This window comes from Entelurus aequoreus, linkage group LG22 (assembly GCF_033978785.1).
Source record: "Entelurus aequoreus isolate RoL-2023_Sb linkage group LG22, RoL_Eaeq_v1.1, whole genome shotgun sequence".
NCBI classification, from domain to species: Eukaryota; Metazoa; Chordata; class Actinopteri; order Syngnathiformes; family Syngnathidae; genus Entelurus; species Entelurus aequoreus.
In genome coordinates this window covers 39,911,978-39,931,033 of record NC_084752.1, presented here as the reverse complement: position 1 = coordinate 39,931,033, position 19,056 = coordinate 39,911,978, and the positions used below count along the sequence as shown (strand labels likewise).

The 19,056-nt window shown below is 37.6% G+C and overlaps 2 protein-coding genes across 6 annotated transcripts in view; one reads left to right on the top strand and one right to left on the bottom strand.

Annotated features, from left to right (window-relative positions):
• Positions 1 to 721: 721 nt before the first annotated feature.
• The window catches only part of LOC133639693 (aprataxin-like), a 59,581-nt gene continuing 41,246 nt past the window's right edge, over positions 722 to 19,056 (bottom strand). Inside the window, exons 8-11 of one of the 4 annotated variants that reach the window (XR_009823837.1) lie at positions 13,168 to 13,315; positions 12,984 to 13,073; positions 3,412 to 3,486; positions 722 to 1,404 (exon numbers count right to left, since the gene is read on the bottom strand). The gene's annotated coding sequence lies outside the window, so the exon portion shown is untranslated. Of the gene's footprint in view, positions 1,405 to 3,411; positions 3,487 to 12,983; positions 13,074 to 13,103; positions 13,316 to 13,339; positions 18,035 to 19,056 lie in introns of those variants that run through there. The other 3 variants (XR_009823838.1, XM_062033223.1, XM_062033221.1) reach the window with 3 other exon arrangements.
• Positions 1,182 to 18,325, top strand: LOC133639694 (voltage-dependent calcium channel gamma-3 subunit-like). 2 transcript variants are annotated; one of them, XM_062033228.1, is made up of 4 exons: positions 1,182 to 1,483; positions 12,012 to 12,095; positions 15,381 to 15,521; positions 15,587 to 18,325. In XM_062033228.1, exons 1-4 carry the CDS (start codon positions 1,273 to 1,275, stop codon positions 16,102 to 16,104), a joined length of 954 nt encoding a protein of 317 aa, XP_061889212.1. In that variant the 5' UTR covers positions 1,182 to 1,272; the 3' UTR covers positions 16,105 to 18,325. The 2 variants fall into 2 exon arrangements, with proteins under 2 accessions (XP_061889212.1, XP_061889211.1); XM_062033227.1 differs by having other exon boundaries at positions 11,997 to 12,095.

Here is a 19,056-nt window from a genome sequence, read left to right as displayed (position 1 = left end):
TATACATATGTATATAAATATATGTATACATATATGTATAATATACATGTATATGTATACATATATATGTATGTATACATGTATATGTATACATACTGTATATATGTATGTATACATATGAATGTATACATATACTGTATATGTATACATATGTATATAAATATATGTATACATATATGTATAATATACATGTATATGTATACATATATATGTATGTATACATGTATATGTATACATACTGTATATATGTATGTATATGTATACATATATATGTATATGTATACATATGAATGTATACATATACTGTATATGTATACATATGTATATAAATATATGTATACATATGTGTATATTTATACATATATGTATACACATATATAGGTTTATGTATCTATATATATGTGTATGTATGTATATGTATATATATATATACATATGTATACATACATATGTGTATATATATATATATATATATATACATATGTAAAATATTATTTTATAAAACTTTGGGTTTTCGACTCAATAGAAAAATGTGATTATGGTAAAATAAGTCACATTACAAGCCAGTACAGGGGTGTCCAAAAAGCGGGCCAGGGTCCATTTTCGGCCCGCAGCGCAGCTAGTTTATTGGACCTCAACATTTTCTGAAAATGTAATTCCTTCATTAGGAATGAGGTAAATATTAGATTCAACACTTAAAAGGAGTTTAGCATGTACTGAATTAGTTTGTGGCATTTTCATTTGGACATCCCTGCAGAAGAGTAGGCACACACATGAGGGGGCGGAGCCTGCTGCAGTGAGTGTCCATCACAACAGATCACATGGAGGTTTGACACTTACCTTTGTGTGCCTGTCAGTAGTAGTGAGTCCATGTTTGGGCCTGAGAGAGGAGGAGCAGCATGTTTGTGTGCAGAGGATGCTGGAGTGGGGAGTGTGCTGGGTCCTGAGGTCCACACAACCAGTGGGGGGGAGTGTTCTGGGTCCTGAGGTCCACACAACCAGGGGGAGTGTGCTGGGTCCACAGAGCCAGGGGGAGTGTACTGGGTCCTGAGGTCCACACAACCAGGGGGAGTGTGCTGGGTCCTGAGGTCCACACAACCAGGGGGAGTGTGCTGGGTCCACAGAGCCAGGGGGAGTGTGCTGGGTCCTGAGGTCCACAGAACCAGGGGGAGTGTGCTGGGTCCTGAGGTCCACAGAGCCAGGTGGAGTGTGCTGGGTCCACAGAACCAGGTGGAGTGTGCTGGGTCCTGAGGTCCACAGTGGTGAAGGAGGATGAGGCTGTGTAACCGAGGGATGATGATGCTGATGACCACGGCGGGGGCTTTCTGCGCCTTCAGCCTCATGACCATCGCCGTGGGCACGGACTACTGGCTGTACTCGCGAGGCATGTGTCGCTCCAAGAACCTGGGGGACAACGAGACGGTCAGGAAGAACGAGGAGGTGCTGACCCACTCCGGGTTGTGGAGGACCTGCTGCACGGAAGGTAAATACCATCAACACTAAAGACCACAATATTAGGGACGGCTAATAGCAGCTGCAAAAATGTCTCCTATAAAAAGACAAATATTTGCTGTAATATTTACAATGAAACTTTTTCAAAACACGTTACAAAAACTCTTTGTCGTTGCATAAAGATGTCCTAAAAACATCTTTTTTACAACAAACATCTATATTATATATTATATATATATTTTTTTTTTTTTACATATGTACATATATATTATATATTTTTACTGTATATATTTATAGATGATATATACAGTAAATATATATTTTCAAAAAAGTATCGTTTTTTTTTTAAAATATAGTATATTTTAAATACATATACATTTTTGAAAGGTATGAATCAATTGGGTTAAATTATAATCACGATTTCATTGTGAATCCATTTTTTTGTGCACCCTTATTTGAATGTGACTTTAATTGGTGTGTGACGTGACATTTACGTGTGTGTGCGTGTGTGAGCAGCATGAATGATGGTGTTTAATACAAAGCATAAATGATGGTGTTTAATACAACCGATGCCTTTCTATATGTCCTTGTCATGTTGTTTTGGTAACCATGGCGATGGACTCACCTCATCAATACTGCTTCAATCAGCACTGCACATCGGGACATATTTGTCAATATATCCCTGTGTGTGTGTGTGTGAGAGTAAACATTGAAAGGCATTCAGAGGGTCAAAGGTCATTGGGAGCAAGACAACTAACAACAAAGTGTAAGGTAATTAGTAATTAGTGGTATTATGACCACCTTTTTGTTGATGAGATGAAATAACATTGAAGCAGAGGATTAAGTCAACACCACGCTCACATCATTGGTTGTCAATGGTTGCCATGGTGATGACCACTGCTGCACTTCTCACCTCTTATTTAAAGACAAGATAAATATTAATTAAAAAACAGGAAAGATTATTTAAAGACAAGAAAATATTATTCAAAGACAATAAAAGATTATTTAAAGCCAAGAAAAGATTAATTAAAAAACAGGAAAGATTATTTAAAGACAAGAAAATATTAATTAAAAAACAGGAAAGATTATTTAAAGACAAGAAAAGATTAATTAAAAAACAGGAAAGATTATTTAAAGACAAGAAAATATTTGAAGACAAGAAATTATTAATTAAAAAACAGGAAAGATTATTTAAAGACAAGAAAAGATTAATTAAAAAACAGGAAAGATTATTTAAAGACAATAAAAGATTATTTACAGACAAGAAAAGAATAAAGACAAGAAAATATTCAAAGACAAGAAAATATTTTTTAAAGACAAAAAAATATTATTTGCAGACAAGAAAATAATATTTAAAGACAAGCTTTCAACAGTCGACCACTGAGTGTTATTTAAATAAATCCTACATTATAACAAACATTTTAATCTTCTATTGGGATAATATACTTTCCTTTCAATGCACGTATTATTGTGTACATTTACTTGAAAAACTTTTTTTTTAATCCTAAATGGATAAAAAGTAAAATAGTAAAATCTTGAAACTTTTTACTGACCATCAATTCTTTTTAGGTTTCTATTTATTTCTATTTCATTGATTGCTATTATTACTACTATTATTCCCTCAATGTTATGTTTTTATTCATGTGTTATTTATACTTTATTTTTACATATATTTTAAAATGTTTTATACTTTTTTATTTTCTTCTTTGTTGTTTTACCATTATCTCTTAATTATGTTATCTGGTTATTGTTAAAGTGTCCTCGGGTTATTTGAAAGGTGCTTATACATGAAATGTATTAATATGATTATGATTATTAAAGCTGTCTGCGTTGCCACTCACCTGTGTATTAAACATAAATCATATTTGATTGATTCAGTGCTTGTTGCCTTTGTTGACTGTCATAAAAGTGTAATAAGAAGTTAACCTCTGCATACTGAGGGGAAAAAAATTGACTGACCATTAATTGAAATGATGTGGCGTTCTTCTATGGTCGGCATCACAATTTTCCCACCTTGGCAGCACCCGTGTCCTTCTGTAGTGACGTCATAAAAGACACAATTAGTCCAAAATCATTTGACAATTCTCTACCTTTTTTTCGTTTGTTTTGAACTTTTATTTAAAGTTTCCTACAGATCACAGCAGTCAGTTTTGATGAACCCAAATATTCCCGCACTCTGCTCACTTTTGTGACCACGATCATCAGACCAGAAACAGTTTGTTCACACAACTACGTAAATATAAAGGGAGAAACAAACTAACAGAAGGTCAGTCATTGGAAGAAGAACCTGCGCCAAAGCCGAGAGATCGATGGTGACGTCCATCAGACATCCCATTAAGCGTTATGCAAGTCACTATCAGAGAGGCGTGGAAGGTGTGCTGGCTCAAAGTATGTCATGCAATGAAAGATTGGTGACCAAAGTGCGGCCCCCGGCACATTCTAAATATTCTATTACAAAACACATTAAAAAGTGGAATAAAAGAATGAAGAGCTGAAATGTTGACTCTAACAACACAAAGCTCTATAGGCTGAGGTTTCTTGCTCTAGAACTAATTGCTAAAAAAAATAATTTAAGTCAATTTTGTTATGAATCATTGACCAATTGAAGGCTTCAATTACTTCGCATCAAAACATTTACTTTCAAATATTTTTGTAGGGAAAATATTGCATATTTTCAGTATTTGCCGTATAATTTTTTTTTTTTTTCGACAAAAAGGGCATTAAACACAAAAAAAACATTTAAAAAAATATCATAAATACAATCTGAAGTTGATCTAGGGTTTTAAGCATTGAAATAAAAATTTAAAAATTCCTTACATGACTTATTTTTAACACTTTTTGTGAGTCGGTCTTTTTGGGTCTCGAGACTTTTAGAGACATTTTATTTTGAAACTGTCAGCGCTCCAAAAAATCCTAATGAATCAAAATCAATGTTGTTATGAATCATTGACCTCTTGAAGGCGTCAATTACTTTGCATCAAAACATTTACTTTCAAATATTTTTGTGGGGAAAATATTGCATATTTTCAGTATTTGCCGTATAAAAATGTTTTTTTTTCGACAAAAAGGGCATTAAACACAAAAAAAACATTTTAAAAATATCATAAATACAATCTGAAGTTGATCTAGACTTTTAAGCATTGAAATAAAAAATAAAAAATTCCTTACATGACTTATTTTTAACACTTTTTTTTGAGTGTCTTTTTGTGTCCCGAGACTTTTAGAGCGATTTTATTTTGAAACCGTCAGCGCTCCAAAAAATCCTCATGAATCAAAATCAATGTTGTTATGAATCATTGACCTCTTGAAGGCTTCAATTACTTTGCATCAAAACATTTACTTTCAAATATTTTTGTAGGGAAAATATTGCATATTTTCAGTATTTGCCGTATAAATTTTTTTTTTTCCCCGACAAAACGGGCATTAAACACACAAAAAAAACATTTAAAAAATATCATGAATACAATCTGAATTTGATCTAGAGTTTTAAGCATTGAAATAAAAATCAAATAATTCCTCACATGACTTATTTTTAACACTTTTTGTGAGTCGGTCTTTTTGGGTCTCGAGACTTTTAGAGACATTTTATTTTGAAACTGTCAGCGCTCCAAAAAATCCTAATGAATCAAAATCAATGTTGTTATGAATCATTGACCTATTGAAGGCTTCAATTACTTCGCATCCAAACATTTACTTTCAAATATTTTTGTGGGGAAAATATTGCATATTTTCAGTTTTTGCCGTATAAAAATGTTTTTTTTTCGACAAAAAGGGCATTAAACACAAAAAAAACATTTTAAAAATATCATAAATACAATCTGAAGTTGATCTAGAGTTTTAAGCATTGAAATAAAAATAAATAAATTCCTTATTTTTAACACTTTTTTTGAGTGTCTTTTTGGGTCCCGAGACTTTTAGAGACATTTTATTTTGAAACTGTCAGCGCTCCAAAAAATCCTAATGAATCAAAATCAATGTTGTTATGAATCATTGACCTATTGAAGGCTTCAATTACTTCGCATCAAAACATTTACTTTCAAATATTTTTGTGCGGAAAATATTGCATATTTTCAGTATTTGCCGTATAAATTATTATTTTTTTTCGACAAAAAGGGCATTAAACACAAAAAAAAACATTTAAAAAATATAAATACAATCTGAAGTTGATCTAGAGTTTTAAGCATTGAAATAAAAATAAAAAAATTCCTTATTTTTAACACTTTTTTTTTAGTGTCTTTTTGTGTCCCGAGACTTTTAGAGACATTTTATTTTGAAACTGTCAGTGCTCCAAAAAATCCTAATGAATCAAAATCAATGTTGTTATGAATCATTGACTTGTTTAGAGGCCCCGAGTACTTCATAGTAAATATTCTACTGTGACTTTTGTCAGATTTTCTAATCAAATCACTTTTCACTCACACACACACACACACACACACACACACACCACACACACACACACACACACACACACACACACACACACACACACACACACACACACGCAATAAAAGATCGGTGTCCAAAGTGCGGCCTTCGGCACATTCTAAATATTGTATTACAAAACACATTAAAAAGTGGAATAAAAGAGGGAAGAGCTGAGATGAAAAAGTTGCAATGTTGACTCTAATAACACAAAGCTCTATCGGCTGAGCTTGCTCTAGAACTAATTGCTAAAAAAAATAAATAATTTAAATCAATTTTGTTATGAATCATTGACCTCTTGAAGGCTTCAATTACTTCGCATCCAAACATTTAAATTCAAATATTTTGTAGGGAAAATATTGCATATTTTCAGTATTTGCCGTATAAAAAAAAGTTTTTTTTCAACAAAAAGGGCATTAAACACAAAAAAAACATTTTAAAAATATCATAAATACAATCTGAAGTTGATCTAGACTTTTAAGCATTGAAATAAAAATAAAAAAATTCCTTACATGACTTATTTTTAACACTTTGTCTTTTTGGTTCCTGAGACTTTTAGAGCGATTTTATTTTGAAACTGTCAGCGCTCCAAAAAATCCTAATGAACCATTGACCTATTGAAGGCTTCAATTACTTCGCATCAAAACATTTACTTTCAAATATTTTTGTGGGGAAAATATTGCATATTTTCAGTTTTTGCCGTATAAAAATGTTTTTTTTTTCGACAAAAAGGGCAATAAACACAAAAAAAAACATTTTAAAAATATCATAAATACAATCTGAAGTTGATCTAGACTTTTAAGCATTGAAATAAAAATAAAAAAATTCCTTATTTTTAACACTTTTTTTTGAGTGTCTTTTTGGGTCCCGAGACTTTTAGAGACATTTTATTTTGAAACTGTCAGCGCTCCAAAAAATCCTAATGAATCAAAATCAATGTTGTTATGAATCATTGACTTGTTTAGAGGCCCCGAGTACTTCATAGTAAATATTCTACTGTGACTTTTGTCAGATTTTCTAATCAAATCACTTTTCACTCACACTCACACACACACACACACTCACACACACTCACACACACACACACACACACACACACACACACACACACACACACACACACACACACACACACACACACACACACACACATGCAATAAAAGATCGGTGTCCAAAGTGCGGCCCTCGGCACATTCTAAATATTCTATTACAAAACACATTAAAAAGTGGAATAAAAGAGTGAAGAGCTGAGATGAAAAAGTTGCAATGTTGACTCTAATAACACAAAGCTCTATCGGCTGAGGTTTCTCCAGAACTAATTTCTAAAAAAAAAAAAAAATTTAAATCAATGTTGTTATGAATCATTGACCAACTGAAGGCTTCAATTACTTCGCATCAAAACATTTAAATTCAAATATTTTCTAGGGAAAATATTGCATATTTTCAGTATTTGCCGTATAAAAAAAATTTTTTTTTTCGACAAAAAGGGCATTAAACACAAAAAAAAACATTTTAAAAATATCATAAATACAATCTGAAGTTGATCTAGAGCAGGGGTCGGCAACCCAAAATGTGGAAAGAGCCATATTGGACCAAAAATACAAAAACAAGTCTGTCTGGAGCCGCAACAAATTAAAAGCCATATTACATACACATAGTGTGTCATGAGATATAAATTGAATTAAGAGGACTTAAAGGAAACTAAATGAGCTCAAATATAGCTACAAATGAGGCATAATGATGCAATATGTACATATAGCTAGCTTAAATAGCATGTTAGCATCGATTAGCTTGCAGTCATGCAGTGACCAAATATGTCTAATTAGCACTCCACACAAGTCAATAACCAACAAAACCAGATAGTGTGTCATGAGATATAAATTGAATTAAGAGGACTTAAATGAAACTAAATGACCTCAAATATAGCTACAAATGAGGCATAATGATGCAATATGTATATATAGCTAGCCTAAATAGCATGTTAGCATCGATTAGCTTGCAGTCATGCAGTGACCAAATATGTCTGATTAGCACTCCACACAAGTCAATAACATCAACAAAACTCACCTTTGTGCACTCATGCACAACGTTAAAAGTGTGGTGGACAAAATGAGACAGAAAAAGAAGTGGCATAAAACACGTTCTAGAAAGCGGAGAAAGTTATACATGTAAACACACTAAGGTGAGTTCAAGGACTGCCAAAATTAGTTGGACAAAACGGCGCTCGCCAAATACTCGAATCAGTGAAGCATGTTTAATATAAACAGTGTGATTTATAACAATTAGGGAGGTTTGTGTCATGTTTGTCATACAGAAACCATATTAAAACAAAAAATATATTTTTTCCCCCTCATCTTTTTCCATTTTTCATACATTTTTTGAAAAAGCTTCAGAGAGCCACTAGGGCGGCGCTAAAGAGAGCCGCGGGCTGCCGACCCCTGATCTAGAGTTTTAAGCATTGAAATAAAAATTAAAAAATTCCTTACATGACTTATTTTGAACACTTTTTTTTTGAGTGTTTTTTTTGGGTCTCGGGACTTTTAGAGACATTTTATTTTGAAACTGTCCGCGCTCCAAAAAATCCTAATGAATCAAAATCAATGTTGTTATGAATCATTGACTTGTTTAGAGGCCCCGAGTACTTCATAGTAAATATTCTACTGGGACTTTTGTCAGATTTTCTAATCAAAACACTTTTCACTTACACACACACACACACACACACACACACACACACACACACACACACACACACACACACACACACACACACACACACACACACACACACACACACACACACACACACACACACACACACACACACACACACACAGCACTATTGTCAAAAACAAAACAAAACATGGCACAGAGGGTTTGAGGAAAAACACCACATTTGAGGCATCCACAGTGGGGAATTACTCAAATGAATCTAAATAAATAGTATGAAACATATGATAAAACATATGTAAAAATAAAACATAAAAGTAACATTAATACGTTAATAAAAACGTAACACTGAGAGAATAATGATAGTAACAATAGCCACAAATAAGACAGAAAACAACATAAAAGTAACATCCATCCATGTTGTACTGCTGATTAGTAAAAAGCCTGATTTAAAAAGTGCTTTTAGCCTTTCTTTTTTTTAAAAATGGTGTTTAAGCCGTAAAAAACATGTTTTCTTTGACATTGAACATCAAAAAACTAAAAAAAGAAAACTTCATATCTACAAATAGATTTGAAGTTAAAGGCCTACTGAAATGAATTTTTTTTATTTAAACGGGGATAGCAGATCTATTCTATGTGTCATACTTGATCATTTCGCGATATTGCCATATTTTTGCTGAAAGGATTTAGTATAGAACAACGACGATAAAGATTGCAACTTTTGGTATCTGATAAAAAAAAGGCTTGCACCTACCGGAAGTAGCGTGACGTAGTCAGTTGAACATATACGCAAAGTTCCCTATTGTTTACAATGATGGCCGCATGAAGTGAGAGAGATTCGGACCGAGAAAGCGACAATTTCCCCATTAATTTGAGCGAGGATGAAAGATTTGTGGATGAGTAAAGTGCAAGTGAAGGACTAGTGGGGAGTTGAAGCTATTCAGATAGGGAAGATGCTGTGAGAGCCGGGGGTGACCTGATATTCAGCTGGGAATGACTACAACAGTAAATAAACACAAGACATATATATACTCTATTAGCCACAACACAACCAGGCTTATATTTAATATGCCACAAATTAATCCTGCATAAAAACACCTGCGTGTTTGTTATGCTAGCTCCTAGCTCCTCTGCTAGCTCCTAGCTCCATAGAACACGCCAATACAATTCAAACACCTGATCAACACACACAATCACTCAGCCCAAAAGACCGTTTACCTAACCCAAGGTTCATAAAGCTTATATATTTTTAAAAAGTTACGTACGTGACGCGCACATACGGTCAAGTTATCGAATGTTTAGCAGCCAAGGCTGCATACTCACGGTACCTGATATTCAGCTGGGAATGACTACAACAGTAAATAAACACAAGACATATATATACTCTATTAGCCACAACACAACCAGGCTTATATTTAATATGCCACAAATTAATCCTGCATAATAACACCTGCGTGTTTGTTATGCTAGCTCCTAGCTCCTCTGCTAGCTCCTAGCTCCATAGAACACGCCAATACAATTCAAACACCCGATCAACACACACAATCACTCAGCCCAAAAGACCGTTCACCTAACCCAAGGTTCATAAAGCTTATATATTTTTAAAAAGTTACGTACGTGACGCGCACGTACGGTACGGTACGTGTTATGCTAGCTCCTAGCTCCTCTGCTAGCTCCTAGCTCCATAGAACACGCCAATACAATTCAAACACATGATCAACACACACAATCACTCAGCCCAAAAGACCGTTCACCTAACCCAAGGTTCATAAAGCTTATATATTTAAAAAAAGTTACGTACATACGCAAAAAAAAGCCAAAGCTGCATACTCACAGTAGCACGTCTGCGTCTTTGTCATCCAAATCAAAGTAATCCTGGTAAGAGTCTGTGTTGTCCCAGTTCTCTACAGGCGTCTGTGTATCCAAATCAAAAGTCCTCCTGGTTAGAGTCTCTGTTATCCGAGTTCTTCCATCTTGACTGCATCTTTCGGGAATGTAAACAAAGAAGCGCCGGCTGTGTACTGTTGTGGCTGACTACGTTCGAAAAATACGTCCATTTCGCACCGACAACTTTCTTCTTTGCTTGCTCGGCTTCCTTCTCCATAATGCAATGAACATGATTGAAACAGATTCACGAACACAGATGTCCAGAATACTGTGGAATTATGAAATGAAAACAGAGCTTTTTCGTATCGGCTTCAATGTGGAAGGCATACCCGTGTTCGTCGGGCTACGTCACACGCATACGTCATCCTCAGAGGCGTTTCGAACCGGAAGTTTAGCGGCAAATTTAAAATGTCACTTTATAAGTTAACCCGGCCGTATTGGCATGTGTTATAATGTTAAGATTTCATCATTGATATATAAACTATCAGACTGCGTGGTCGGTAGTAGTGGGTTTCAGTAGGCCTTTAATCTCCAGATGTGTTGCTATCCACCTTCGCCACCAGAGGGCAGTTGAGTGCTGAATATCCTCAAATGTGTTTTTGTGGCTATTCCAATTTTGACCACGGCGTCAGTTGCTATGTAGAGTGGCGCTTTCCATCATTTTCAGCAGACTGCATTGCCGATTATCAACCCCACCCAGGAATGGGGCCATATGAATCCCTTACCTACTGTATATAGTTTATAAAAACAATTCTGAGACCAAACTTGAAGGGAGCCCTAAAAGTTAAAAAAATAAATACAACAGATGTTGTATTGCTTTTAAAAAGGAAAAATATCAAAATGGCCCCCGCATGCTTTCATTTTTCAATGGGCCCTCAATGGAAACGGTTTGGATACTCTTGCTATAAAGTATACCCCAGAACAGGCTATAGTAGCAAACAGGTTTGCTACTATAGCCTGACTTTATAACAGAACAGGCTATACTGGCAAACATGTTTGCTAGTATAGCCTGTACTGCTGTAAAGTATACCCCAGAACAGGCTATAGTAGCAAACAGGTTTGCTACTATAGCCTGACTTTAGAACAGAACAGGCTATACTAGCAAACATGTTTGCTAGTATAGCCTGTTCTGTGGTATACTTTATAGCAGTACAGGCTATACTAGCAAACATGTTTCCTAGTATAGCCTGACTTTATAGCAGAGCAGGCTATACTAGCAAACATGTTTGCTAGTATAGCCTTACTTTATAGCAGTACAGGCTATAGTAGCAAACAGGTTTGCTACTATAGCCTGACTTTATAACAAAACAGGCTATACTAGCAAACATGTTTGCTAATATAGCCTGTTCTGTGGTATACTTTATAGCAGTACAGGCTATACTAGCAAACATGTTTCCTAGTATAGCCTGACTTTATAGCAGAGCAGGCTATATTAGCAAACATGATTGCGAGTATAGCCTGTTCTGTGTTATACTTTATAGCGGAACAGGCTATACTAGCAAACATGATTGCTAGTATAGCCTGTTCTGTGGTATTACTTTGGTCGTTAAATGTGTAAATAGTTTTCTTCCCTGCAGGAACATTCCGAGGCGTTTGCAAGGACATTGATCATTTTGCAGAGGATGCAGATTACGAGCAGGACGCTGCAGAATATTTGCTACGTGAGTATCACAGCTGTGCCACAACAACACCAACTGTGTGTGACTCGTTACGGGTGTTGTGGCCGGGCGGAACTTTCTACGGGCCAATGGAAGAATGATCAGAAATAGCCAGCAGAATGTGAAGGACAAGCTGGACTAGGACTAGGCTGGAATAGGACAAACTGGACTAGGACTAGGCTGGACTAGGACTAGGCTGGACTAGGACAAGCTGGACTAGGACTAGGCCGGACCAGGCTGATGTCCTCATGATGCTGGTCTGACTTGACAGGAAGACCAAGTCAAGACTAATGACTCCAGAAGCAATAATTACTCAAAGTAATCTAAATTAAAGTAGTCACACACACACTAGGTGTGGCGAAATTATTCTCTGCATTTGACCCATCCCCTTGTTCACCCCCTGGGAGGTGAGGGGAGCAGTGAGCAGCAGCGGTGGCCGCGCCCGGGAATCCTTTTTGGTGATTTAACCTCCAATTCCAAGCCTTGATGCTGAGTGCCAAGCAGGGAGGTAATGGCTCCCATTTTTATAGTCTTTGGTATGACTCGGCCGGGGTTTGAACTCACAACCTACCCATCTCAACCACTAGGCCACTGAGTAGGTTCAAATGAATTACTGCTCTGTATTAACTATAAAATACACACACACACTATCTTATATACTAAGTATTGGAGAAACAGTATCATCTCGTGCAGAGGTACAAAAGCGGGGGTATTTTGAATATTATGGCCTGTAGGCTACTAGGAGCTAGCAGCTACACAGCAGCTAAGCACATATTAGCACAAAAGCTAGATATGCATACTAATAAGTGTCCGGTCCGAAGCTGCAGCCACCAGGGCGCTGCTTTGTAAGCCACCACAACGCTCTGCGTTCCCAGAACGGCGTCAACATACCGAGTGTTTTTGAAGAAGGGGGGGGGGATTCTTCAGGGCGTCTTTCGCTGCACTGGTCTCACTGGGGTGTTTGCAGCACAGGGAGTCCAACTGTAGAGAAGGATTGTTTTTTTTGGTTAGGTGAGCAAACACATTCCAAAAGGTGGCTCTCAAATAATTTCACAGCGCACAGGGGAAGGCTTACCCGAGATGTTATCCAATTTGCAATTCAATTCCGAGATCGGCAAAGTCTGAGTGCTCACAGCTCCAACACATCCATCGCCATGGGCGGCTTATGGGCGCCTCGAACGCCTGCCGTCGTCTTCCGAATTTGTCGACAGACTCTGTTATCACTAGAGATGTCCAATAATGGCTTTTTTTCCGATATCCGATATTGTCCAACTCTTAATTACCGATTCCGATTTCAAGCGATACGGATATATACAGTGGTGGAATGAACACATTATTATGCCTCATTTTGTTGTGATGCCCCGCTGGATGCATTAAACAATGTAACAAGGTTTTCCACAATAAATCAACTCAAGTTATGGAACAAAAGTGCCAACATGGCACTGCCATATTTATTATTGAAGTCACAAAGTGCATTATTTTTGTTAACATGCCTCAAAACAGCAGCTTGGAATTTGGGACATGCTCTCCCTGAGAGAGCATGAGGAGATTGAGGTGGTGGGGGTGGCGGGGGGTGTATATTGGAGCATCCCAGAAGAGTTAGTGCTCCAAGGGATTCTGGGTATTTGTTGTGTTGTGTTGATGTTGTGTTACGGTGCGGATGTTCTCCCCAAATGTGTTTGTCATTATTGTTCGGTGTGGGTTCACAGTGTGGCGCATATTTGTAACAGTGTTAAACTTGTTTATACGTCCACCCTCAGTGTGACCTGTATGGCTGTTGACCAAGTATGCCTTGCATTCACTTGTGTGTGTGAAAAGCCGTAGATATTATGTGACTGGGCCGCCACGCAAAGGCAGTGCCTTTAAGGCACGCCCTCAATATTGTTGTCTGGGTGGAAATCGGGAGGAATTCTGGAGAATGGTTACCCCGGGAGATTTTGGGGAGGGTCACTGAAATTGGGGAGTCTCCCGGGAAAATGGGGAGGGTTGTCAAGTATGACTGGGAGACGCAACTGCTCTGTACTTCTCTCTATGGCCGTGTACACAGCGGCGTTTTAAAAAGTCATACATTTTACTTTTTGAAACCGATAATTTCCGATATTACATTTTAAAGCATTTATCGGCCGATAATATCGGACTGCCGATAGTTATTAGAGATGAATAAATGCTTTAAAATGTAATATCAGAAATTATCGGTATCGTTTTTTTATTATTTTTTTTGTTTTTTTTTCCAATAATTATTTTTTTCTTAAATCCACATAAAAAAACCCCACAAGATACACTTACAATTAGTGCACCAACCCAAAAAACCTCCCTCCCCAAAAGGGTTGTTTCTTTCTGTTATTAATATTCTGCTTCCTACATTATATATCAATATATATCAATACAGTCTGCAAGGGATACAGTCCGTAAGCACACATGATTGTGCGTGCTGCTGCTCCACTAATAGTACTAACCTTTAACACTTCATTTGACTCATTTTCATTCATTACTAGTTTCTATGTAACTGTTTTTATATTGTTTTACTTTCTTTTTTATTCAAGAAAATGTTTTTAATTTATTTATCTTATTTTGTTTGATTCATTTTTTTAAAAAGTACCTTATCTTCACCATACCTGGTTGTCCAAATTAGGCATAATAATGTGTTAATTCCACGACTGTATATATCAGTTAATATCGGTATCGGTTGATATCGGTATCGGTAATTAAAGAGTTGGACAATATCGGCATATCGGCAAAAAGCCATTATCGGACATCCCTAATAATAATAATGTGTTAATTCCACGACTGTATATATCGGTTGATATCAGTATCGGTAAATAAAGAGTTGGACAATATCGGCATATCGGCAAAAAGCCATTATCGGACATCCCTAATAATAATAATGTGTTAATTCCACGACGGTATATATCGGTTGATATCGGTATCAGTAATTAAAGAGTTGGACAATATCGGAATATCGGATATCTGCAAAAAGCCATTATCGGACATCCCTACTAGTTATCATAATTCCAAATTGGTATCGTCAATGTCTTTAAAGGAAAGAAGTTCTCCCAGGAGTATCCAGCAGCACATGTTCCCCCGAACTCGAACCCGAACTCGAGCTTCTCCTTGAGATGATCTCGCCAATTAAGTTGACCCATCAGTTTATTGGAGAAGAGTGCAAAAGAGAGGCTGTCTGTATCATTTAGACGGGGCAAAGAGATGGGAGAGGGAGGGGTAACGTGTCCGCCCTCGTTCCGAGCCAGCAGTAAATCTCCATGGTTGAAAGGTCTCTTTCCCCCCCAGGCGCCGTGCGAGCATCCAGCCTCTTCCCCATCCTCAGCGTGGGCCTGCTGTTCCTGGGGGGCGTGTGCGTGGCGGCCAGCGAGTTCTACAAGTCGCGCCACAACGTCATCCTCACGGCGGGCATCCTCTTCGTCTCAGCAGGTCGGCCCCTTCACCCGCACGCCCCCAGACAATGGGCATCACCATGGCAACCGTTTGCTCCTCAGGTCTCAGCAACATCATCGGCATCATCGTGTACATATCGGCCAACTCGGGCGACCCCAGCCAGAGCGACAACAAGAAGAGCTACTCCTACGGCTGGTCCTTCTACTTCGGGGCGCTTTCCTTCGTGCTGGCGGAGATGGTCGGCGTGCTGGCGGTGCACGTGTTCATCGAGAAGCACCGGCAGCTGCGCACCAAAGGCCGGCCCTCCCTCATCAAGCCGGCGCTTCCCCGCAGCAAGCGCTACTACCACAACCGGCCCCGCGGGTACAGCAACCGGAGCAACCACAGCATGGCCGAGTCCGCCTCCAACTCCCTCCGGGGGTCCCTGGTGCGGGAGAACTCGCTCTCCAAGGTGGTGGCCCCGCCCAGTTTGCCCACGCCGTTGACGGTGAGCTCGGACTTTGTGTTTTACGCGCTGGCCTCGCCTCTGAAGGACGGTAAGGTTGACATGTTGGACGGTTTAGCCGCTGACGACACCGACATGCTGTCCGGGAACTGCAGAAGAACCACTCCGGTCTGAGAACTGAAAGAAGTCCAAAGACTCCACGGTGACCTCAATACAACTTGTAGACCAAAAGATAAAAACATTTTGACATCCAGTAGAGTTTTTTTCCAAAATGAGAGATATGGTGAGAAGTAGGGATGATGTTTGATAAGAAATGATCCAGTTCGAGCCCATTATCGAATCCTCTTATCGAACCGATTCCTTATCGATTCTCTTATCGAACCCAGATAGGTTGTTGTATATGGAAAAAAAACAATATTTGGTTTAACAAAAGCTCACTTTTATTTTATAAGAAAAAACTAAAATAAAATAAATAAATATTGACTGTTACCCCCCTAAAAAAATAAAATAATTAAATATTGACTGTTGTTACCCAAAGTATATTAAAGTGGGATTTTTCAGAAAAACAAATATATACAGTAACACAAAAACAACCTGTATCTGTGATCACTAAAGGTGTATAAATAATAATATAGTGTTAAATAAAATCAGTCCCTTGGGCACAAAACTAAAAAATAATACAACTCTCCAAAAAGTGCACTTCTGCTGCTATTGGAACATACTAACTACACACACAGGCAGACAGCTAACAAACAATCCAAGACGTCTAATAAAGTTCCAATACAGATTAATCCATTTAGGCTCTTTATTGTTGTTGATCTTGCTTTATCTTTTCCTATCTTTACTTTTGTCTTGCACTGGACTGTTATTTATTTATTTTTTCAACTGAAATACACACAATGACAAATGTATAAGCTATGTGATTCAATTAACATACGGAAATGTAACACACAATATGTAAATATTAGCTTCACACAAATATACAGTACTATCATCAAACAAATACTTCTGAGTGTAGAAACTATTTCGATGGTGGAAATACACGACTGGCAGCCATTTTAAGTCCTCAAAACATCCATTGAAACAGAGCACAAAAATCGTTTTTCAATAAAAATCTTAGTATCAAACTTAAACACTTTCCACCTTAATATTGAGTTACATAAACAAGTTGAACAGTTTACTTACAGACTTATCTTTTCCAAGGCTTGTAAGAGCTAACACAACTTGTCTATTTCTCAATTGTCTCATGAACTGAACAGATGTCGTCAACCCGGAAGTGCCCAAACTATTGACGCGTAGTATTTTCATATCGCCACAAGGTGTCAGTAAGAGTCTACAATCAAATGGGCATAACATTGCCCATTTGGGATTCGTTCCCAGGGATTCGAATAAAGAACCAACTCTTTTTCTTTACCGATAACGGGAACCGGTTCTCAAAAAGGGATTTGAGCTCATGGAATCGGTTCTTTTCTTATCGAACAACCGGGAGAATCAGTTTCAAACATCATCCCTAATGAGAAGCAGAGTAAAGCCGCTGGTCCTCCATGGAGGAGTTGGTTCAGGCTTCTGGTCAGGATGCCCCTCCAACGCCTCCCTGGGGAGGTGTTTCGGGAACTCCGACCGGTAAGAGGCCACGGGGAAGACCCAGGACATGTTGGGGGGCGGGGGGACTATATTTCCCAGCTGTCCTGGGAACGCCTCGGCAGGAGCTGGACAGAGTATCTGACGAGAGGGAAGTCTGACCTTCTCTGCTTAGGCTGCTGCCCCCGCAACCCGTCTTGGCATAAGTGCAAGAAGATGGATGGTTGGATAGTTTTTTCCTCAAATCAAAACAAACATTTCATCAATGCATGGGCGACCAGCCTGAATAAATGAATGCCTCACCTTCAATTAGAAAATACATTCTCACCCAATTGTATTTCACACCACTAAATAAATAAACGATCACAACAAACTACTAACCAAGATTTTACAACAATTCTACATTTTAATAACCTGACTCTGACCAGATCCTTGTAGTTGGCTGAGCTCCACACAAGGATGCGGGACTTCTCAATAGGAGATGTATTTCAGAAGGCAGTAAGTAGTGCATGCCTGGTGCTCTCTGCAGATGAGTAAGTACAGCATGTGGTCAATCACAATATATACAAGTTATGTTATGCTCTGTCATTGTAAAAATCAACAAAAGTATTTCATACTTTGACAGTTTTGTAGGTTGACTCCTTACAGAAATATGGACAATAATGTACATAACGTTTCATTGCAACTGAGAAATATATATTTATAGTTTTTATAGCATATAAGAAAACATCTTTATTATAATGATTACTTTATGTGCACAAATCTTAATTTTATAAATATTTGTATTCTGAATGTTTAAAGAAAGACAGTTTTGAACAGCAATAAATCAAAAATACTAATGTTATTGTGTTTTACGTCTCTTTATTTTCCAAACAAAAATGCTTTCCAGAGAGAAGTTTGCTGAAAAAAGGTTCAACCTAATCAATATGGAAAAGATACTATTTGAATTCATCAATAGGGGGAAAAAAAACGTTATAAAAATATTGTCCATCCAGAGTAAAACGGTAGAAACAGCGCCCTCTGCTGTGTGGCGAGTGCAGCGCGTGTTACAAGCCCCCAGCAGCTGGTTCAGTTCAGTTCCAGTTCATAGCACTAAAGTTCAAGCCACACTTCCTGGGTTCAGATATTGGTTGTTTGCAAGATAAGTGAGGTCTTCGGGCTAAATTGGGACCCTAAGCAGAATTGTATTTGAACTTCTTACTTAAATATTCCACAGTTAGTTCAAGAAATACAGTCTTTCGTTAAAGTGAACAAAACAAAGATCTGACTTTCAACTTTTTCCACCTCAAAAAAAGGCGAAAGCGCAGTTTGTAAGGTCCTCAGTTCTGCCACAGCACCGAGAGGACATCAAACTTGACTAAATAGAGGAAGTTAACAGTTTTACATGCGAGCCAGGGAAAGGATCATGAACTTTGTCAAGAGGATACCTCCAACTGAACTGTCCAGTCTTAATAGACACTATCCTTTTTTTACTTCTTTAATCTAAACAAACAAATTGATCAACTTTGTGTGAAAGGTCCAATCAACGTAGAGTGTTTCGTAATG

Coding starts and splice junctions, on each gene's coding strand:
- LOC133639694 (XM_062033227.1), top strand. CDS start 1,273: ATGAGGCTGTGTAACCGAGGGATGATGATGCTGATGACCACGGCGGGG. Junction 12,096..15,380: donor CGCTGCAGAATATTTGCTAC/GTGAGTATCACA, acceptor TTTCCCCCCCAG/GCGCCGTGCGAGCATCCAGC. Junction 15,522..15,586: donor CATCCTCTTCGTCTCAGCAG/GTCGGCCCCTTC, acceptor TTTGCTCCTCAG/GTCTCAGCAACATCATCGGC.